Source organism: Pipistrellus hanaki (assembly GCF_964339955.1).
Source record: "Pipistrellus hanaki genome assembly, chromosome: 3".
Lineage (NCBI taxonomy): Eukaryota > Metazoa > Chordata > Mammalia > Chiroptera > Vespertilionidae > Pipistrellus > Pipistrellus hanaki.
The window spans coordinates 158,255,021-158,278,505 of record NC_140505.1 but is presented as its reverse complement, the minus strand read 5'-3'; the positions used below and the strand labels follow the sequence as shown (position 1 = coordinate 158,278,505).

General features: G+C 36.4%; 2 protein-coding genes across 3 annotated transcripts in view; one reads left to right on the top strand and one right to left on the bottom strand.

Annotated features, from left to right (window-relative positions):
- IRAG2 (inositol 1,4,5-triphosphate receptor associated 2) overlaps positions 1 to 15,518 on the top strand; it is a gene marked incomplete at its 5' end in the record, with an annotated part of 85,825 nt that extends 70,307 nt beyond the window's left edge. The window contains 11 exons of the mRNA XM_084876214.1: positions 533 to 596; positions 683 to 710; positions 955 to 1,095; positions 5,546 to 5,680; positions 7,961 to 8,108; positions 9,219 to 9,262; positions 11,466 to 11,528; positions 11,647 to 11,696; positions 11,962 to 12,063; positions 14,071 to 14,178; positions 15,031 to 15,518. Of these exons, the coding sequence (XP_084732340.1) occupies positions 533 to 596; positions 683 to 710; positions 955 to 1,095; positions 5,546 to 5,680; positions 7,961 to 8,108; positions 9,219 to 9,262; positions 11,466 to 11,528; positions 11,647 to 11,696; positions 11,962 to 12,063; positions 14,071 to 14,178; positions 15,031 to 15,274 (1,127 nt within the window). The 3' untranslated portion in view covers positions 15,275 to 15,518. The remainder of the gene's footprint in view (positions 1 to 532; positions 597 to 682; positions 711 to 954; positions 1,096 to 5,545; positions 5,681 to 7,960; positions 8,109 to 9,218; positions 9,263 to 11,465; positions 11,529 to 11,646; positions 11,697 to 11,961; positions 12,064 to 14,070; positions 14,179 to 15,030) is intronic.
- A 128-nt stretch (positions 15,519 to 15,646) lies between these two features.
- DNAI7 (dynein axonemal intermediate chain 7) overlaps positions 15,647 to 23,485 on the bottom strand; it is a 51,549-nt gene continuing 43,710 nt past the window's right edge. For both annotated transcript variants that reach the window (XM_084877231.1, XM_084877230.1), the window contains 5 exons: positions 21,611 to 21,767; positions 20,188 to 20,402; positions 18,514 to 18,681; positions 16,611 to 16,724; positions 15,647 to 15,989 (listed from right to left, as the gene is read on the bottom strand). In XM_084877231.1, the coding sequence (XP_084733357.1) occupies positions 15,708 to 15,989; positions 16,611 to 16,724; positions 18,514 to 18,681; positions 20,188 to 20,402; positions 21,611 to 21,767 (936 nt within the window). In that variant the 3' untranslated portion in view covers positions 15,647 to 15,707. The remainder of the gene's footprint in view (positions 15,990 to 16,610; positions 16,725 to 18,513; positions 18,682 to 20,187; positions 20,403 to 21,610; positions 21,768 to 23,485) is intronic.

Below are 23,485 nucleotides of genomic sequence, written 5' to 3'. Positions count from 1 at the left end.
AAAGTCGTCATTAAGAGTGTCACTAGTACACATAAAGAGCTTTGCGTGGGACTGGCATGTAGTAAACCTGTGATTGAATGGTTGAGACCATCTGTATCATTGATGTTATTGTTATCAGTATCAGTATTGTTATTATTATTACACTATTATTATCTTTACTACTAGTACTACAATCACTATTACTCTTGCTGCTGCTATTCTAACTTTGCTATGAAAAAGAAGCAGGGCACCAGAGGAAGGTATGCATTTAGCCACAGGATCAAGTCAGGCAAACATTCAAATGCAGAGAGGAAAAACTGAGCTGTCGCTCGATTCAAAGACTATTCATTCACATGCTGAATGAATAGCATAGTATAACATTAATCTATGTTTCAGCAAATGCATTATTAGCTAGCTATCATCTCAGACATATTTCAATGAGACACCTTTGTTTAGTGAAGAGAGAATATGACATTTTATTGAGTGTGCCCTTAGCTGTTGCTGTTAATAAGCCTTTTTAACCAAAAAATAATACCTTACTGTCTTTTAATAGATGCTGCTGTTTCCTCTGCTCCTGTAACCACTGTGAAATTGGTTAACTTTAAACAAAGTGACAAGTAAGCTCTTTTTCACATAGCATGCTAACGTTGTTTTGCTTTTCTGTTGAATTGTATTTGAATAAGTTCTTTGTCTTACCCTATAGCATTTCTGCAAATGAGAAGGAGGTAGAGGTGAGTTTAAATATTTTTTATTTGCATTTTTAAAAAGTGTTTCAGACTCACTTGTGTATAGTCGCTTCATGCTTTTGCACAGCTGTCCTACGCTTGGTAATGACCAAGTGCAGGTAAAGTCTATGTGTGCCAACACTGTGTTGCTGAGTGGAGAAAGAAATGCCTCAGTATAATTCAGTATTGAACTGAGATATTTGACGACATCCAATTTTCTCCCTTTGCCCTCCTGTTATTTTGACAACAGGCCGAATTTCTCAGATTATCTTTGGGATTTAAGTGTGACTGGTTCACCTTAGAGAAAAGACTGAAGCTTGAAGAAAGAACCCGTGACTTGGCAGAAGAAAATCTGAAGAGAGAAATTACTAACTGTGTGAAGCTGTTGGAGGTAAGAATCACATCTGGGGACTGTGTAATGTTTTCAAAATGACATAGGAGTTTACTTATTTGACTGAAGCTAACACCAAGGACCTAGCACTCCCAGGGTGAGTTAGTAGGAGGTAAGAATTCAGAATCAGGATAAAATAAAATTAAAAAAAAAGATTCAATAATAGGAAAGCATAATAAACAAACAATACATGCCTTTTAAATTGGTCCTATGAGTTATCAGACAAAAAACTGAGAAATAGGAGATAATATCAATTTTTATATTTAAAGAAAAGAATCAAAAGTCTATTTCTATTTAAGTAACTAAAAATGAAAAACAGAGAGAAAATGGGTGTCATCAGATGGTGGGCAAGCCCTCTGTAAGGTTACAGAACAGTGTAACAGCTACTATTCTTCCATCTTGGGAAGTCACCATAAATATTAAGATGGATTGGGAAATTAAGAGGGCTAATTGTGGGAAAGGAAAATAAAAGTTTAGAAACCATATTCTATATATTTTTTTTATTGTGGTAAAAGACACATAACAAAATTTACCATGTTAACCTTTTTAAGTGTACAGAAGTGTTACCCATATTTACATTGTTCTGAATAGATGTTCAACTCTCCCTACCCCCTCTTCTCAGCCTCATTTAGTTTATTTATTTATTGATGGACAATTGGGTTGCCTCTAGCTCTTGGCTATTGTGGACAATGTTGCTATGAACAAGGGTGTGCAAATATCTCTTTGAGAACACTGCTTATAGTTATTTTAGAAATATTCCCAGAAGTGGGATTGCTGGATCATATGGAGTTCGAGTTTTATGTTTTTTGAGGAGCAACCATCTTGTTTTACACGGTGGTTACACCATTTTACAATTCTACCAGCATTGCACAAAGATTCCAATTTCTTCACATCATGGCCAACAGGTTATTATATTTTTTTTTTCATGGTAGCCATCCTAATGGGTGCAAGGTAGTATCTCATTGTGACTTTTTATTTGCCTTTCCCTGGTGATTAGGTTTGTTGAGCATCTTTTCATATGCTTTTTGGCCATTTGGGTATCATCTTTGAGGCAAAAATGTCTATTTAGGCCCTTTGTCAAATTTTCAATAAGATGTGTGACTTGCACCGAAACCAGTTTGGCTCAGTGGATAGAGTGTTGGCCTGCGGACTGAAAAGTCCCAGGTTTGATTCTGGTCAAGGGCATGTACTTTGGTTGTGGGCACATCCCCAGTAGGGGGTGTGCAAGAGGCAGCTGATCGATGATTCTCTCTCATCAATATTTCTAACTCTCTATTCCTCTCTCTTCCTCTTTGTAAAAAAATCAATAAAATGTATTTTAAAAAAAAAGATGTGTGATTTGCAAATACTTTCTCCTACTCCATATTTTACTCTATCCTTTGATGCACAAGCGTTTTTAAGTTTGATGTATTACTTAAGTTTGGTCTATTTTTGCTTTTGTTGCCTGTGCTTTTGGTGTCATATCCAAGCAATCATTGTCAAATCCAACGTCATTAATCTCTATCCTATATTTTCTTCTAGAATTACATAGTTTTGGGTTTTTAATACATTTTAAGTTGATTTTTATATATAATGTGAGAGTCCCACTTCACTTTTTTGCATCTGGCTATTTATTTTTTCCAACATCATTTGTTGAAGAGTCAGTCTGTTCCTCATTGTGTACTCTTGGAACCATTGCCAAAGATAATTTGACCATATATGTGTACATAAGTTTATTTCTGGGCACTCTATTCTGTTCCAGTGATCTGTAAGTCTGTCTTTATGCCAGTACAATTTTGATTACTATGGCTTTGTAATGATTTGAAAGCATAAAGTACGAGTCCTCCAAGTTCTTTTTTTTAAGTTGTTTTGGCTATTTGGGGTCTTTTGAGATTCCATATGAATTTTGGATGAATTTTTCAATTTCTGCAAAACATTCCATTGAGGTTTTAATAGAGATTGCATTAAATCTGTAGACTGATTTTGGTAGTATGGACATCTTGAAGAATTGAAGTCTTCCAATTCATGATGTAGGATGTCTTTATTTATGTTTCTTTAGTTTCTTTCAGCAGTGTTTTGCAGTTTTTAGTGTACAAATCTTTACCTCCTTGGTAAGATTTATTCCTAGGTATTTTGTTCTCTGTGGTGCTATTGCAAATGAAATTGTTTTCTTAATTTCATTTTTTATTGTTCACTAGAGACGTGGTGCATGACATTCATGCACTGGAGGAGGGCAGTCCCTCAGCCTGCCTGTATCCTCTTGCAGTCCAGGACCCCTTGGGGGATAAACACTGAGGGGTCCTTAACACTGTGGTGGAGGCAGGAGAGGCTCCTGCCACTGCTGCTGTGCTCCCCAGCCATGAGCCTGGCTTCTGGCTGAGTGGTGCTCCCCCTGTGGGAGTGCACTGACCACCAGGGGGCAGCTCCTGCATTAAGCATCTCTCCCCTGGTGGTCAGTGAATGTCATAGGAACAGGTCGTTTCTGCCATTCAATTTATTTGCATATTAGGGTTTTATTTTTTGTTTATTTATTTATTTTACTTTTTTAAATTAAATTATTATAGGGTTTCATTATATAGGATCGTTAGTGTATATAAATGCAATTAGTTTTTGTATGTTGATTTGTATCCTACAACTTTGCTAAATTCATTTATTCTAACAGTCTTTTGTGGAATCTTTGGGGTTATATTACAGAAATAATTTTACTCCTTCCTCTCCAATGTGGCATTTTATTTCTTTCACTTGCCTAATTGCTCTGGCAAGGACTTTCAGTACTAAAATGCATTGAAGTGGTGAGAATGGGCATCTTGCTTTGTTTCTGATCTTATAAGAAAAAAAATTGTATTTCACCATTGAATATTACGTTAGCTGATGGCTTTTCATCTATGGCCTTTATTACATTGAGGTATAATTTCCTTTTATTTCTAGTGGGTTTTTTTTAACTGTTTTTATTATAAAGGGTGTTAAGTCTTGTCAAATATTTCTCTGCAATAATTTAGATGATAATGTAGTTTTATCTTTTAATCTCTTAATGTGGTCTATTGCATCAATTGATTATTATATGTGAAACCATCCTTTATTCCAAGAACAAATCTTACTTGGCCATATAGGTACAACCTTTTTAATGTGCTGTTGAATTAGTTTGCTGATATTTTGTTGAGATTATTTAGATAAGTATTCATAAAGGAATACTTAATTTTCTTGTAGTCTGGCTTTGGTATTAGTATAATAATACTGGCTACAAAGAATTATCTTGTAAGTGTTCCCTCCTCTTTAATTTTTTGGAAGAGTTTCAGGATTGGTGTTAATTCTTTAGTTGTTTGGTAGAATTCTATAGTAAAACCTGGTACTGGACTTTGTTTTGCTGGGATATTTTGATATCTCTTCATCTCCTTACTAGTTATTGATTTATTCAAATAGTCTATTTCTTGATTATTCAGTTTTGTTAAACCATTTCCATTGGCTGAGAACTAATATCTGCTCTTCCCTTCACAATTAAGGTGGTTTTTTAAACTACCAAGGAAATTGCTAATGGCTATTCCAATTGATTAGCTACTCATACATATCTGTCTGCTTCAGAAGTGTCTGCCATTCATTGAACACCTACTTTGTGGCAAACAACTGGCATCTATTACCTCTCATGTCACAGTATTCCTGGAAAAAAGATATAATTGTCTTTTCCTGACAGATGAGGAAATAGTAAATCAGAAAGTTTGACAGTGTAACCTTTCTAGAATTAGGGTGCAATTTACAGTCAATAGTACCTTATAATTTTATTGGCAGAACTTTTTCTTTCTTTGCTATACAAAGTGTATGGTGTTTTAGATTGGGGCAAGTCTTCAAAATGTGCTCATGATCACACAGCTACGGAGCAGTAGCTTGTTGGCTTCCAAACTTGCTATTCTTAAATCTGTTCCCACCCCAGTGAGAATGGTCCTCCAAGAGGAAAGCCATCATGTTGGATGAAGGGCACAGGTTTGAGAGAAATATTCATAAGGCAATGAAGGCATACCCACCTAATCAGCCCAGTTGCTTTGTCATCAATGGAAGAGCAAGTGTAGTAGTCAGAACCATATCTAATTTTAGTACACTTCCATTATTTTTCTTAAAAGTTCAAACTATGCTCCTCAGATAATATACTCAACTCATTTATAAGCATATGTCTTTACCATTACCAATGATGCCCATTCCATTGTAGAAGAAAAATATAAATACGCATAAAGGTGGGGCAAATTTGAGAATTTTAAGAAGGGATCAAGAATAGATATAGAAGGCTTTGTGAGCCCCTACATATTTGATAGCCAATGAAAGTACTCATATTTCAGTATCTTTCATTATTGGTCTTAGCAGTTCTTTTCATTCTTTACCAGGAAAATTGAGATTTGACTGTTGTCTGCTTTATAATATAGTGTTAGAATCGCTTGCTGGATTTGGGGCTCGGATGCTTCCTAATGCCTTGCTTTCTGTGCAGTTGTTAACACCTCTTTGTGAAGAGGACAGCCAGGCACAGGAGATCATCAAGAAGCTGGAGAACAGTATAACGTTCCTCAGCCAGTGCACACTACGAGTGGCCAGTAGGGCTGAGATGTTGGGAGCCATTAATCAGGTAATCTTTTTCTATTTCTGTAGTTATAATGAAATTACTAAAATGATTATTTTCCCTGAAATTATAGATTATATTTCTAAGAATAAGTTTTAGAAAACTCTTCCTTATTTTATAAGACATATATGTTTAATACTGAAAATGAAAAATGGCATATGTGAATAAAAATGTAAAAGAGAATATCTCATAATAGGATTAACCAGTGACAGTCATTATAAAAATTTTGTTATAGTTTTTTAGACACTGCCTTCATACAGTGTTATAATCTGCTTCTTTTCACTCAACATACAGCTCAGATAGCTTTCTATGTGGTATAAATTCATGTCATTATTTTATGGTTTGGTTGAATAGATCATAAGTTACTTAACCAATCCCCTATATTTGGTCATTTCAGGATATGCTTGATATTTTGTTCTTGTAAACACTACTATAATAAATATCCTCATATATGCAGCTTTGCACACTTATTCATAGAGAAGTAGAATTTCAAATTTTCTTGTGGGCAAATGTAGGAAAATTTAAATTTTTGTAATCTATACTTAAACAAATGTATTAAAATATATTTTCCTAAGAAGTAGAAATTCAAATGTAGAGATATTTTTAGTTCGATCATTTGTTATACACTTTTAATATCCTATTTCCTTTTCATCTCCTCACTATATAATAATATTGTTTTATTTATATTAAAGTTATATATACATAGTTTTAAAAAGTTAAGTAGTTTTCCTGGCCAGAGTGGCTCATTGGTTGAGCATCAACTAATGCCTCAGAAGGTCAAAGGTTTGATTCCCAGTCAGGGCATATGCCTAGGTTGCTGTCTTAATCCCCATTATGCAGGAGGCAGCCGATTGATGTTGATGTTTCGCTCTCATCACTGTTTCTCTCGCTCCCTCTTCCTTCCTCTCTTTCTAAAACAAAAATAAAAAGTTAAGTAGTTCTATTAAGGCTTATTATCCATTACTCTACATTAAAGAGAAATAGCTTTCAACTCTTTGGCTTTTTTAAAAATTTATATCTATATCTCTAACATTAGACCTATATACTGATTAGCTCTCTTGAAATTCAGTATCATAAACTTCATGTGGATCCATAGGGCCTCCCATGTTTCACCCTCCCTCTCTTCTAAATATCAACTTCACACTTTTTCCTTAAACCATCATCATCTCCTCCCAGTCTTCTCTGTAAAAAAAAAAAAAAAAAAAAAAATGTTTGTCATATTTTAGAATTCCAGACTCCTTTTGTTTTTAGAATGCTTTTAACTAATACCTTATTCTTATTTCATAGATGCAATAATTTGTAACAACCAAGATATTGGTTGTTTCCTTGAAGATTTTATTTTTCTCTGGTTTGTTTCCTCTAGCTTGTTTGTTTTTTTGTTTGTTTGTTTGTTTGTTTTGTTTTGTTTTTCTGTTCTTCATTTGTGCTAGAGGCTTTCCTCCAACATCTGATGGACCATTATTATACAGCTGATTGGGAACTCTGTGTGTGTTGAGTGGGGAGGGTTCTTGTTGGCCCTGAGTTTCTCACAAGCTAGGATGTTGCGTTGGAGTGCTCTTACTGACAGCAGTTCTAGGACCCTCATCTTGGGATGTTAGATTCCTTCGAGAAATATCTTTTAGCCACCTGCCTTGAGGTATAAGCCTGGTTATCAGTGTTTGGAGCTTGAAGGGAGAATAAGGCTAGGGATCTCATTATTCATTATATATACAGACTTTTGCTTACATCCATTCATGTTAGAATGAACCTCCATCAACTATCTCTTCCTACCTAACCCACAGACCCTCTTTATTCAGTCTTTGTAGTTTTTCACCAAAGTGGTGGAAGGGTAGTTGCTCAGCTGGCTTGAGTAAGGGAGGGCATCTGTGGAGTAATCACTTTTTACATGGATTGTCAGCCATCTCTTCTGTTCACATTCCCACCTTGGAGTTTAATCCCAGAGATGCCACTATCCCCTGGTCCTTCAGCGCTTCCCTAGGTTGCTTCTAGGCTTTTCTTCCTGCTTCTTTTAGGGTTCAGCTTTTTCACGTCTTAGTCATTTACCAAGAGTTGTTCTAGTGGGCTTTCAAATTTGTATTGCTATTATATCTTCTGTTTCATTTGCTCTGGTGGACTCAGGCCTTTTTTTTTTCTTTTTCTTTTTTTTAATAGAAATACCTTTGTTGGCATTTTAGTGGGATTTAGGGATAAAGATAAATGAATGTTTCTAATTACCATCTTTTAACTGGGTATCAAGAATAGTATTTTCAATACAAATGTGTTTCTTTTTCTTTTTTTTTCTACTAGGAAAGCCGGGTTAGCAAAGCAGTTGAAGTAATGATTCAGCATGTAGAAAATCTGAAGAGAATGTATGCCAAAGAACACGCTGAATTAGAAGAACTGAAACAGGTTCTTTTGCAAAATGAAAGGTCTTTTAACCCTCTGGAAGATGAAGGTAATACAAATTTAAGATAATAGTGCCAGTTATGTTTTCCTAACATTTATCTTTTTCATTCTCTCTCTTGCTACTTGTTAGGTCTTAAGTTAAAGTTATATTAAAAGAATAACTCATTCCTGTCATCTGCATAGCCAAAAGTAGGATGTCAGTTAAATAACAGGCTGGAGACAAGGATTTTGATAATGACATAAAAATTTTCATTAAATATGTCCTGAATGGTGTTGCTCAGTGGGTTGAACACCATCCCGTGCACTGAAAAGTTGCTGGTTTGATTCCTGGTCAGGACATATGCCTGGGTTGCAGGCTCAATTCCCAGTGGTGGGGGGGGAGGGATGTGTGTGCAGGAAACAGCTGATCAATGATGTTACTCTCTCATCAGTGTTTCTCCCTCTCTCTCCTTCTCCCTTCCTCTCTTTTTAAAATCAATAAAAACATATTTTTAAAAAATTCATTGAATAAATTTAAATTGTTGAGATCAGAGAATATATATAATCCAATCAATTGAGTTGACCCTAGTGTTCTCCTACTTAGGAATATGTTAAAATTGGTTCTTTCTCCACACAAAGTAAGGCAGAATAACTTAATGTTCTCATCAATCATGGTTTTGTATTCCTCAAAGAAGGAATAACCCTAACATAGTAAAGCTGACTAATGAATTGGGAAATAGGGACACATGTAAGGCCATGGAAAATATATTAAGATAAGGTTTATATAAATCTTAGTTTCTGTTAAATAAGCAGTATGAACTTCTGAGAATTCTTAATGATCTGTCCCTTCTTCAAGAAAAGTAACCATAGTTGGTATCTTCTATCTGAAATTTTGGGTTCATTTATTCAAAAGATATTAATTTAGTACCTACTATGTGCCAGGTCAGCATTCTGGACATATGTAGTAACATAGTGGACTGTTTTCTGTTCGTTAAGGTGGTCATTTTTATGAATCACCAAATAAACAATAACTAAATATTTATACCATCAGCTGTCTTCAGGATCTTAAATAGTTTCTGATCATTGGTTTTTGTTTTTGTTTTGTAAAGAATTACAAATTTCTGTCGTTAACAGAAATTACAAATATAGTTTCTAAAATGTGCAAATGTTTTCCCTTTAGATGACTGTCAAATTAAAAAACGCTCAGCTTCTCTAAACTCCAAGGTAATTAATAATTTATCTACTGATTCACTTTAAAGATGTCTATCAAATATTTTAGGGGGTTGGTTTTTAAATATTTGAAGCAACATAGCTTTGAATGTAGATCATAAAACAATTGACATGTATGCATATATGTGTGTGTATATTTGCTCAAGTGTATGCTTTTATATTTCTTGTTATGTTGGTTTATCAATTAAATGTGACTGGTGGTGAGAAGGAAGCTGTAAACAACAGTATCTGTCATGTAAAATGGGAATTGGAAATAGGAAATCCACCAAAAGCAAAATAGCTTCACAAAATCCACAGGGCAGGCCTCCTCCTTTCTAACTGCTTCATCCACTCAGCTCTTTGGGTCCATACTCTGGTGTCAGAGGCCTCTGCAGTGAGGCCTGGCCATTACACCCAGTCACATTCCAAGAAAAAGGAAAGACAGGTATTCCCTTGCCCTTTAAAAATAACTTCCTAGCCGAGACCGGTTTGGCTCAATGGATAGAGCGTCGGCTTGGGGACTGAAGGGTCCCGGGTTCGATTCTGGTCAAGGGCATGTACCTTGGTTGCGAGCATATCCCCAGTAGGGGATGTGCAAGAGGCAGCTGATCGATGACTCTCTCTCATCGATGTTTCTAACTCTCTATCTCCCTCCCTTCCTCTCTGTACAAAATCAATAAAATATATTTAGAATAAATAAATAAATAAATAAATAAATAAATAAATAACTTCCTAGAAGTCCCAGAAAACATTTCCCTTTTCACTTTAGTTGCAAATAGGACTGGAAATACAGTTGTAGGTTTTTTTGTTGTTTTTTTTTTATTCTGGAGGCTGTATGCTTAACTAAGAATCAGGGTGTTTGAAAATCAGGATTGCTAAGAATGTAGTAATAGGATTTTTGAGCAAGTGACTCTAAAATCATTCCATCCAAATTTCTTTTTCACTCATGAGGAAAGAGAGAAGCACAGAAGTTAGTTGATTAGTTGTGATGTATGTAGTGGTAGAACCATGATTGGGACCCAAGTTTCATGGACCATAAACCTGTGGTTAGTTGATGCTCAACTAACCTATGAAAATAATTTAGGGATAATGGTTTAAGAAAAAGATTGGCATAAAACTTTATTTCCTACATTTAAAATATTTTTATTTCCTGAAGCTGTACTTACTCAAACTTTAAGAACCACGTAATACATTTTTTTTATAACATTTTTTTCTGTGCAAGTCTCAAGGTGGATCGAAAAACACACCCATTCATTAAAGTAATATGCCCATTCTTAAATGCATTAAATGGAAAAAATGAAGCAATTTTAAAAAGGTAAAATATAGGTCTATATTTAGCTCCTCTTAGTAGAGGAAATCTTTCTAAAAGAAATGGTAACAAAAGAGAGGAAGAGATGAAGAGACTTGGCTGTATTAACAATGAAAACATTTTTTGCCCAAAATATCATGAATAAAATTAATATGGGCGGAGATCATAGACAGGTAGTTCTCAGATGGTTACCATATTTTCCGGCGTATAAGATGACCCCCTAATTTTACAGTTAAAACATAGGTTTAGGCCTATATTCGCTGTATAAGACTACCCCCCACTTCCAAGGCAACATCAGTTGTTTTTTTAATAGACTGCCTCTCTGACTCTGGCCAATCTGAGCAGGCTTTTTACTAGAACACAGTGTAGCTTCGGGTACAGAACATGTATAATTTGCATGCATAAAAAGCCTGCTTGGATTGGCTGAGTTAGAGAGGCGGTCCGAGCAGCCTTGCAGTGACTGGTGCGGGATCGAGTTGGAAAATTCGTTTAGCGGCATATTGAGACATTTTTTCTGGATATACTAGGCATATAAGACAACCCCCGATTTTCGGTTGACTTTTTTCCGTTTCAAAAGTCGTCTTATACGCCAGAAAATACGGTATTTAACATGGAAAACGTGTTGAATATTTTGAAAGTCAAATAAATGCAAACCTAAACAAAAAAGCTTATGCCCTTTATTTGACTGGCAAAAATCAGACTCACCCAATGTTAGGAAAGGTGAAATGTAAATGAGTAGAATACTTCTGGAAGGCAATTTACTCATAACAGGATCCTTTTTAGTGTTTGCTGTTTAGTTCAGCAGTAGTCAAGTGCATGGATGCGTATGTACAAATACACTCATCAGTGTTGCATACAAGAATAAAATAGTAAGAATTTTCTAAATGTTTGCTTCCCCCTTTTGAATAGCCATCTTCTCTTCGAAGAGTGACAATTGCCTCTTTACCCAGAAATATTGGCACTGCAGCAATGGTAAGCAAGTTTCTAACTATTCTCAGTCAAAAGCAAAGTCATTTTCATATAAGAAAAACATATGAAATTCTTCATTAAATTCATATTTTATCATTTCTTTCACACCTGAACTTTAAAGACTGCTGGGAAGGAAAACAATGACCGATTCAGTAGGAGGTCAAGTAGTTGGTAAGTATAATTATATGGTTGCTCTTTGGTAACTTTAGTAATTTTAACTGTGTTAAAATAAGGGTTTGAAATAAATGATATAAGCAGAATAATTTTTAAAATTGTCATATAATAAAATGTTTTATTTTTTTAATAAGCAATATGCGAGTGCCAAGGAAAATAATTAGGACGTATAACTTTTGTAATGAGTTCGGGAGTGGGAAATAAGTTAATAATGGGTATGGATATATTTGATATGACAAGTGGATATGATCATCTTTTATAGGCGTGTTTTGGGGTCAAAGCAGAGTGAACACCGCCCCTCATTACAACGGTTTATCAGCACCTATTCCTGGGCAGATGGTGAAGAAGAAAAATGTGAGCTCAAGTAGGTGAAGCGTGTGTTTGTTAACCTGATGCAAGCTGGGCATAAACAGTGGGGATCACTTTTATTCTGTGGAGATGAGATCAGCATTACATCATTAAAAAGCTAATTCATTGTTTAAGACTTATAAACTGCAAAGCACTACATAAAAGCTATTTGTGAATAAACTCTTGTAGAGCTCAGAACTGCAAGGTTTTTGGTCTTAAGTTAGAAAAGGCCCTGTAATTTTCTAGATTTGTAAAGATAATGTTTTTCCCTGTACAGGCAGGTATCTTGCCAGCAGGGATGGGGGGACAGTGAATAAAAAATATGTGAATTATATATATACCATAGGCACATCTGTAATATATATATAATCTTCCCTTTACATAAATGAAGAGTAGGAGAAACATAAAACTCAACATGACTACTCTATATCTAGCAAGTTACATAAAATATACTTCTATAGCACAAGGGAGAGAGGGCAGGAAGGAGAGACATGACAAATGCCTATAAGTCCATGGGTGACGTTGGACAAATTGCTTTAACCTTCCTTGGCCTCAGTTTCCTCATCTGCGAAGACCTTAATGAAATGATTTTATGTTCATGTTCAACATGTTCCTTGAGAGCCTAGTGTGTGACAGACCCTACACCAATCCTAAGGGATACAGAGATGAGTGAGACATAGGGCCTACCTTTAAAGTTTTTTAATACTCCCCAGAGTCTGCTGCATGTGCTGAAAACTCTTAAGAGTTACCATAATGGATGTTTACTGATCTGGGGCAGAAAAAAGATCAAGAGTTTCCTTCAAATGAGTACAATGTATTATTTGCTTTTTGTTAGTATAGTATGATATTTACTGAGAAGTCTTTGTAAACGAAAGACTAAAACTGAGAATCTTATAAGAATGCTGTTGAATCTGGCTTTTGGGCCTTATTTCCTTTAAAGACTAAACTAAAATCTACCACATACATTCCTGTATTTTTTTCTGCCATTTTTGTTTGTTTGTTTATTGATTAAGGAATTACATATGTGTCTTTATTGCCCCATTGCCCCTCCACCCCTCTACTCATACCCTCACATACACCCCCTGTTGTCTGTGTCTATTGGTTAGGCTTATATGCATGTGTACAAGTCCTTTGGTTGATCTCTCCTCTTTACCCCCACCCTCCCCTACCTCCTCTTGATCAGACTGTCCCTGTAATTTTTTACTAAAACAACAACCACCACTTTGAGACAGTTCCCTTTGGCAATTGTGAGGGTATCACGAGCTTGAACTCAGCAGTGAACATAATAATGAAAGGTTCTGTTCAGGTCAGGGCATCCCTCTTTAGATAATATGAAGTTATTTAAAATAAAGCCAATTCAGTCACCATTTGCCAGATTGCTAAACACTGCTAGCATATTTTAACTAGTTTTGCACTGAGAATATTTTCATAAAGTTTTAAAATTAAGATTTTTAGAAAAATAGAAGAAACAACACTTTGATGTTATTCCTATTTACCATTGACCGAAAAGCCTACAAAGAAAAGAGTAAAATCAACTAAGATAGGTTATTATAGTCCACATGGTAGAAAAATACTTGGTGAAAACAAAATGGTTAAATAAACTTGGTGATATGACTTTTAGAACTAGATATTTGTCAAATATTTGTGTGCATCTTTATTAACACAATGAAATGTAGCAATCTTATCTAATAAAAGAGAAACATGCAAATTAACCACCACTTCGCTATGCCCACTGCCAGAGTATGCAAATTAACCCAATAAAGATGGAGGTTAATTTACATATACAGGTGCTGAGTGGAGTGAAGTCTGCTATGAGGGGAAGGGAGGCGGCAGAGGGAGCTACTGGAGTGGTGCTCCAGACAGAAGTGAGGACTTGCTGGCTCCAGGCGGCTGGGAGTGAAGCCAGGGGAAGGAAAGCCTATTATTTCATGAATATCATGAACGGGCCTCTGGTATTTTATAATCATAGCACATTATTCCTAGTTTTGTATATTTAAAAAAAAACAACAACACTTACTTACAGAACTAAAGATGATGCAGAGCCCCCCGGAGAAGAAATCATAGAAAGGACAAGGAAGCAAAGTCTTTCTGAAAAGAGGAATAATCCATCGAAATGGGATGTCTCTTCCTTGTAAGTTGTCTACCTACCAAATTCTGTCACTTTCGTGGAATGGGGAAGGGCAAGGCAGGGTAAACAGGATTACCCAGGATTAAATTACTTTATTTAAAGTACTGTCCAACTGTGAGATTTAAGATGAATAGCAAACTTCAAGTGGTCTGCAGGGGTTAGTCCTGAACCTGTGAGTGACAACAGGGAGGAGCATCCTGTGTGAGCCTGGCCCAGCCGCCAGGAGGCCCAGCTCCACACCCAGCTCTCCAGCGAGCTCTGTGGCTGGGCACCTTCACCCAGTTCTTCATCTATAAAACGGGTGACACCAGTACCTTTGTCCTGAGGTCATGACTAGATGAATTACCATGAGTAAAATGCTTAGCACAGTGTCAAAGACTTAAATGATGCTGTAAATATGTAACCTTTTTGTGTGGGCGTCTCTAAAAGAAATAGAGTTTAAATGTCAGTACACCAGACATCTATGGTATGGTGAGAAATAAATGACCTATTTATCTATACATATGTCATACACAGATATTCTACTCTATTCAATAAGTAATATTTTTGTTTCCACTGTAGAAACACGCCGCTTTCCCTGAATTAAGATAAATAGTTGTATGTACTTGTTAGGAGTTAAATGATGCCTGAATCACAGCATTTTCAGATTCTCACCATAACCACATATTATTTCTTTAATTCTGACAATTATAAAGGGGGGCAGATTGTGGCCCAAACCGAGACATTAGATCACATCATGCAGTTTATTACAAAGCAGTGTTGGTCAATGATTTGATAGGTATTGTTGACGAAAGAAGTGATTCTAATAACAGGTTACTGTGATGACCAAATTCTGAATCTGTATTTTCCTTGTAGCTATGACACAATAGCTTCCTGGGCAACAAATCTCAAGACCTCCATCAGGAAGGCTAATAAGGCACTCTGGCTTTCCGTTGCGTTGGTTGTACTGTTTGCAGCTTTGATAAGCTTCCTCACAGGCCGGTTTTTCCAGAAGTCCGTGGATGCTGCCCCCACCCAGGATGGAGACTCCTGGATGTCTCTAGAACATATCTTGTGGCCATTTACCAGACTCCAACACAACGGGCCACCGCCAGTGTGACTGTAGGACGTCCTAATGTGTGTATCTTGATTTTTTAAAGTTTCAGTATCCGAATTTTGTAAATGAGTAACATATAGCTGGGAGAGTGTAGCCTGGAACCAGAGGTTCTCAGAATGACTAAGATTTTTAAATTCCCTCTTTTTGTGATTACCTTCCCATGACCTTTTAATGAGCTTATTGAGAAGGATATATTATATAAAGTTGTTTGTTAACTTTTGTTGAAATAAAGAATCATTAAATCTCAGTGAGCCAGTGTTCATAGGAAAAGAACCCCACATGTTACAAAATAAAATTTGAGTAAAAAATTCTGATTAGGTCATTTTAATAGCCTATTTGAAATATAGTCACTGGCTACATTTTATTGAGAAAATTCCTGATTTTTTTCCTTTGAGTTGCTTGATTCTTCATTCTGAATAAAGTTTATCAATAGAGATTAAGAATAACTGAATATTCGAGTACAGAGTAGCATATGGCACACAGAGTGAATAAACTGGTGGTCAGGGCTCAAGACTTTCTCCATTGCTTCCACAGAAGCAAAATCCTTAATCATGTGATAGAGAGTAGAATGAAACTCAGTTTCCTCTTTCAGGGCCTCAGAGAATGCCTCACTGTCTTCGTCAATCTTGAGCCTTAGTGCTCGGTTGCCACTAAACATTAAAAGAGTCCAATTAGGATTCTCAATAGGTGTCTCTTCCTGAGTAAGGTGTTCACTCACCTAAAGAAAGAAAATTAGAGAAATCTGTTATTCCAATTAAATAGTTTGGCAGGAGAGTATTAGTTGAAGGGCTCAACTCAATCCCCAAAATGCATTAATTCAATCAACAACTATTCCATAATTCAATCAACAACTATTCCAGTTGCTGGGAATATAACAAACCAAACATTAATCAGTAATTAATGATTGTCCTCAAAGAGCTTAGGTTCTAGTAGTGGGAGAACCACAATAAACAAGACAAATAAATATGGTGGCTAATTTACTCTCAAACATTAATTAGTCAGCTTTTAGAATTTATCATGTAAGTAGCAAATGTGCCAAAAAGTTCGTGAACCATTGATATATATTCGCATTAAAGGGAGTCACTATAACGAGATAAAAGGACTCTAGTCTGAAATCAAGAGCATTTGGTACCATAATGGGCAATGAAGGTACAACCCTTCACATAGTTTAGCTTTATATTTTTGATAAAATTAAAAAAAAAATGGTTTTAAAACTTCATTTTGAGTGTTATTCCCTCCTCCCATTTTTAAGAGGAGAAAACGGTCTATATTCTCTTAGCCTTTGAATACCGTTTCTTTTGGAGGACAAAGTGGTGTTATGGGCTTTTGCATACTCTACCTTAAATATAACTTTTTCAGGACCACATTGCATATTCCACTTGCTCCAACCAAATGCAAAAGCAGAGCTTAGCAAGGCCATTTGTCGATAAGCTTTCATTTCCACCAAAGGATCCTGTCAATATAAAAGTCAATAGAATTGATCATAGAGCCTTCCCAACAAGTCTCCCTTCCATCCTTGGCCTCCTACAGTTTATCTCAACACAGAAGAAGCCATTAAAATGCAAGTCAGATTCTGTGACTCCCCTTTCAAAACGGGGCAATGGCTTTTCCTGGCTCTCAGAATAGAATCCAAAGTCCTAACAGTGATCCGTCAGGGTCTGTGTGATCTGACACCCTCCCACACACATCTCAATATCTATCTGACCTATCTTCTCTTCTCCTTTTGCTCACTCCAAGCACCTGGCCTCCTTGCTGTTCCTTCAATCTTCTAGGCTGCTCAGCCTGGAAGCTACTCCCTGAGATATCCACTTGGTTACATTCCCCACCTTCATGTTCTGCTCAAATCTTTTCCTTCTCACCGAGCCCCCAAAGCCATATTTGATGTTGTACACTGCCCTAACCCCAGAATTCATGATCTACCTTTTCTTTTGCCCATAGCTCTTATTTACCTTTAACATGAAATCATTTTTTATGCTTATTGCTTATTTTTTGTCTCCTACTAAAATGTCAGCTCCACAAGGTCAGGAACTTTAAAAAAAAAAATCACTAATGTATCCTAAGCATCTAAAACATGCCTAGAATACTAGAATATAGGTGGTCAGAAAAAGAAATTCTTTAATATTCTAAGTAAATGAGGACTACACTATATTCAGCATTTGCAGAGTAACTGGCAATTTAAGTTACTAAAATCAAGGTGGTATTCCCCCACACACACACACACTCACACTCACATGTGTACATACTCTTGAGATAATTATTTTCAGATGCTACATAAATGTCTACCTATATTGTCATTTTTCTGGTATAATAAAAACTTGTTCTTGAGGATTGAACTCATCTGCTCAAAACACCTCTCGTGATAAGGAGAGAATTTGTCTTCATTCATATGTCAAATATTACTAACCATCTACTGTATTCTAGGGATATGTGAGGTGCTAGAAGAATCCATCCAAATTGATCAAAAGGCACTTCCCATCCTCAGAGAGCTAACAGTTTCATAAGGAAGGATCTCATTGAGCTACAGCCTTCCCAGTAACACAAAGCAGGCTGTGTGTTGTATGCATCTACAGGGAGCCTCTGCCAAGGCCCAGGAGGAAGTGGGTTGTGTACCAGTTGTCTGTATGTGTGTTTGATTTCATCTGACTTATCCTGTTTGGGAAACTGCTCAGTCATTTACTCTTTTAAGAAGTCTTACATAGCCGAAACCAGTTTGGCTCAATGGATAGAGCTTCGGCTTGGGGACTGAAGGGTCCCGGGTTCAATTCTGGTCAAGGGCATGTACCTTGGTTGCAGGCATATCCCCAGTAGGGGGTGTGCAAGAGGCAGCTGATCGATGACTCTCTCTCATCGATGTTTCTAGTTCTCTCTCTCCCTTCCTCTCTGTACAAAATCAATAAAATATATTTTTTAAAAAAGTCTTACATATAACTAGTCTGGAAGAAACAAAAACATATACAAATTGTGACATGGTTCTGACTACCCTTGCACCAACACTGGCCAATTGTGGGTGTCCTCCTCTTGTCAAGTGAAGATTATACTAAAGGCTTACTTCTTCGGGGGAAGACCATTAAACTTTAGAGAAATTCTGAATTTCTGAACTTGCCATTTATTCTTTTCTAACTATAATCTTATATAAATGAATATAGAAAACCCATGATGTTCTTTTAAGATTTATATACAATTTAATACTTATTAGCATTCTAAATGTCCATTACATTAAGTTTGGAAAGATTCATTCTTACCTTTTGGTTTCTAGCCACATAAAAATGAGAGTACTCATTAGGGAAGATATTCAACCCAGCTTCTTGTAAAGTAATAATGAAATAAATAGGACTCATCCATTTTCCTTCCAACATAGAGAGATAGTTTTTTTCACCGATTGTTACTGAAGCTAACATGCAGAGGCCTTCCTAGTATAAAAAAAAAAAAAAAAAAAAAAAAAAGCTTTCATACAAGTTAAAGAAATTCTTACTTCATTATCATTCTGGTTCTAGCCTTAGGGTTCTTTAAGCCCTAGCACATTCAATACTAAAAGGAATGCAGGGAAGGTATATCTTAGGACCAATCTGAAAGCTCTGCCACCAGGTCTCCATGTTACCTTCTGGTGCTTTATCTGAACAATAAGGGGACTGAACTAAAGGATCTTTCAGATCTCCTATTTTATAAGTTATGATCTAAGAATACTACGTATGTTCCTATTGAATTATAATAGCTATTTGATAGCAATCAGGCTACACTGTTTAAGGATAATTATTTACATAATTACATAAGACTTAACATAATGCAAAATTATTTTATAGTTTTAAAGTTTGCAAAGTTTAAACTGGAAGTTCAAAGGTGTACAAAATTCACACCTCTCATTTGCTTTCAAAAGCAAAGCTTGACTAATTCTAGTCTTCCACATTCTTAAGAATTTCAGGCTAGCTCTCTCTTAAAACAACTTTAATGAGGTATACTTTACATATCATAAATTCACCCATTTCAAATGAAGAATACAGTGATTTTTTTTTTAAAACTTGACTGAGTGGTGCAATGGTCACCATAAATCAGTTTTAGAACACTTCCATCCTCCTCTCATCCCTCATGCCAATGTACAGTTAATCCCCACTCCCATCTTCAGCCTCAGGCAACCACTAATCTACTTTCTGTCTCCAGGCTAATTTATGACTGCCCAGTAATACAGGCTCCTGGAAAGAGAAACCTCACAAAGGGGGTTTCAATGGGCTTTCAGGGGTCTTCAAACTACGGCCTGTGGGCCACATGCAGCCCCCAGGGGAGTCTGATCCTGCCCGCCAGGTTTTTTGGGCAGTGAGCGCAGCCAAGGCGTTACAGTAGGGATTAGTAGTTCATATAGTCCGGCCCTCCAGCTCTCTGAGGGACCGTGATCTGGCCCCCACTTTAAAAAGTTTGAGGACCCCTGGGCTTGGTGATAAAGATCAGGACACTTCTTAGGAGAGGGTCAAACACTCTCTGAAAGTCATACTGCAACCAGGCTTGTACCTTCATTAATTGGTCTATTCCTACTAACTTTAGGGTATAAATTTGTGCCTCGCTTTTTACATGTTATTTACCATCTAATTAATATTTTGTTCAGAAATTATAGCTCAAGGTCTATATTAAACATATTTATTTATAAAAGTCATTTCAACAGCAGTTCCCTACTGAAGCCTGGGCTGCAGCCCTCACTGCTTAGGCCACTGAACAGGTAGAAATGACCACTCAAGGGTCTTAGCTGTTCTTATACAGATTTTTAGACAGAAAGTAAAATAAAATTGATGGAAAATAAAGTTTCTTAAAAAAAAAAAAAGAGACATTTCTGAATGTAAATGACCAGTGATAGATTGTTTTCACACTCTTTCTTATAGTCACCAATGAGGCTTACCTCTTGGATGTGACTTGCTGTAACAATGACTTACCTTAATTTGTATTTGAATCTCAGCAAATACTGTAGTCACAGTCAAAAGTACTTTATTCACATCAAATGGTCTTAGTTCCCATGACTGGTATGGCATGTTAATATGAGTATCTTGAATCAAGGTAACAGGGCCCAAAGTGTCCAGGCTGAATGTTATAACTCTTTCTTCTGATTTATAAGTTATATTACTGATGCCATCAGTTTTCCAACATTTATCTTTTAGATTAAAGCAAATGACATTAGTTTTAATTTTTTTCTATACAAAAATAGGTTGAATAAAACCTAAATAACTGTTTAGAATAGAATTTCAACAAAAAACCAACCTTGCTGGGAGTTTCTTCCTATCTACAGGGTCACGCTTGTTCTGCAAGACCTGCAAATGAAGCTTTGACTCACATTTCTGGCTTCACCCTTACCAGTTCTTCACACCTGGTTTCTGCCACCGCTTTTTTCCTTCCCTAACAACCTCATGCACCCGTGTGCCTCTGCACATGCAGTTCTTTCTCCCTGCAGTTCAGAACCTCTTAGAGAATCTCTTTTTTCTTTTTTTAAACAGCTTTGACATTTACCTGTCTTAAGTATACGATTAAATTATTTTAGTAAATTTACCCAACTTTGCAACCATCACCACAATCCAGTTTTTAAGCACATTATTATCCTCCTGGTAAGTTCCCTGTGTCCATTTTTAGTTCATTCCCATATTCCAGCCCCAGACAACCATTAATATATTTCCCATCTCTAAAGATTTGCCTTTTTTGACTTTTTATATAATAGGTGGTCTTTTGTGTGTCTTATAACTCAATAATAAAACACAACCCAATTTCAAAATGAGTAAAAGGTTTGAATAAATATGTCCCCAAAGGAGATATATGTAAGGATGATATATTAAAAAAAAAAAAAAAAAGCTCAACATTATTGGTCATTAGGGAAATACAAATTAAAACCACAACGGTTATAATAAAAAAGATATAACAGCAAACGTTGGCAAGGATGTGGAGAAATGGGAAAACTTGTATTGCTAGCAGGCATGTAAAATGGCACAGCTACTTTGAAAAAAACAATTTGGCAGTTTCTTAAAAAGTTAACATATTTTCATCTTTCAACTCAGCAATTCCACTCCTAGATATATACCCAAGAGAAATGAAGATATATATCCATGCAAAGTCTCGTAGGAGAATGCTCTCTTAGTCTCTTGAGGACCTGTTGAATATTTCATCCTAAACCTTCGAGACTGACTCAGTCACTGTTCTGCTCTGCAGCACTCCCATCTCTGAAAGCACACCACTGTGTCATGTTGTGATGTTTTTCTCTATATGCCTCTCCTACAACTTGAACACTCCCAGAGAAAAGCATGCATTTCTCTCTCTGTTTATGATTGTTTTAGCATGCCTCTTTTAGTTACATAATTGTCAAAGCTAGTGTACCTTCAGCATCCCACCTTGCCACCTGGGGATTCTCAAAAAAGATCACGTTTTTATGAACCTCAAGCATGACATCTATGGGCGGGAAAAAGTTTTCTGTTTCGAAGTCTTCTGTAGTTGCTGGAGGATAAATAAATTTCTGTAATCCGTCTTGGAGTATCTTTTAAAAAACAACCAAAAAAACATAAAGTTAGGTGTTATAACTAAAGTTGTAAATATTACTGAATAAGCTATATAGTTATTTTTAATAAGTACTAAAGTTTGGTCCCAACTATAGATTGACTAACAAAATATTATAACAAAATGAAAGATAATGATTAAGGAGGAAAGCACTAAATTTGAATGTAGTTACAGAACCCTTTTATGGGTCAGGTTCTAGGCTGGGACTTGCGCATTTTATTCCAAGCAATCCTGCAGGCATGTGTTTAACAAAGCAGGTGACTGGGTGAAAAGGGTAAAGCAAATGAGAAGCGCAGATTGGCAGCTACAAAACAGTCATGGGATGTCAAGTAATGCTGCCACCTGGCGACTGGAAATATCAGGGGAAACAATTTCTAAAGTATGTGACTGAAGGTCTGCGTCAAACCTCAGAAAGAAGGTGGGGCTGGAGGGGGTAAAAGATCAACCAAAAGGCTTGTATTCATGCATATAATCATAACCCATGGACACAAACAGTAGGAGGATGAGGGCATGTGCTGAGGGGTGGGAGAGGCCAGGGAGAGGTCAATTGGGGGAAAAGGAGACATATGTGATACTTTAAACAATAAAGAACTTAAATTAAAAAATAATAATAAGTATATGGTGGTCTAACTATTATACTATGCTGTATACCTGAAACTAATACAAAATAATTTTGAATGTAAACTGTAATTTAAAAAATTTTAATAAAAAAAAAGGTAAGTGGGATCTCCATAAATCAAGTGATTTGCCACAAATTACAAATTACTTCTAAGAGGCATCAGAACTCAAAAACAGAGCTATGGGACCCCAGATATCATGTTCCAATACCCTGGCTAGGGTGTGTAGGTGAAGAGAAAAAAGGATAAGCACTGTAAAAAGTGTAGAAATGAATGGATGAAAGTAAAACTCATCACATAGTACACCTTAAACTTACATGTCAATTATATCTCAATAAAGCTGGGAGAAAAAAGTATGTCAATGAAACCAACAGAGATTTCTCTGGGACAAAGGCAATCCATCCACTATCTAAATGTAGAGAAAGATCTAGAGAAGGGGAAAGACTGAAAATGTTACAAAATAGAGAAAGAAAGAAAAACTGGAGTGGAGACAAATTGTAGAGGAGCGCCGAAACTGGTTTGGCTCAGTGGATAGAGCGTCGGCCCGCAGACTGAAAGGTCCCAGGTTCAATTCTGGTCCAGGGCAGCTGATCAATGTTTCTAACTCTATCTCTCACCCTTCCTCTCTGTAAAAAATCAATATATATATATTTTTTTAATTGTAGAGGAGGGAGAGATTATTAAAAAGATACTTGAAAACAAAACCAAAAAAACCTGTCTAGTGTAGCTTAGTTGGTAGAGTGTCTTTCCTGTGTACCCAAAGGTTGCTGGTTTGATTCTGGTCAGGACACACACCAGGCTGGGAGTTCAATCCCCAGTTGGGGTGCGTACAGGAGAGACCCAATAGATGTTTCTTGTGCTCTCCTCCTTCCCCCTTCTTACTAGCATCTCTCTAAAAATCAAACAAATATATTTTAAAAAAAGATTCTTGGGAAAAAAGTAGGAAGGCCTCTTTGTTGCAGGAGAGGAAAACAGGTGTGAGGCAGGATACTCTGTGCTCAAACGGAGAGCGGAGGGCACAGACTGGTGGTCTCAGGACATTTTCACAAAGATCTTTGGGTGAATCCTGAAAACCCCACAT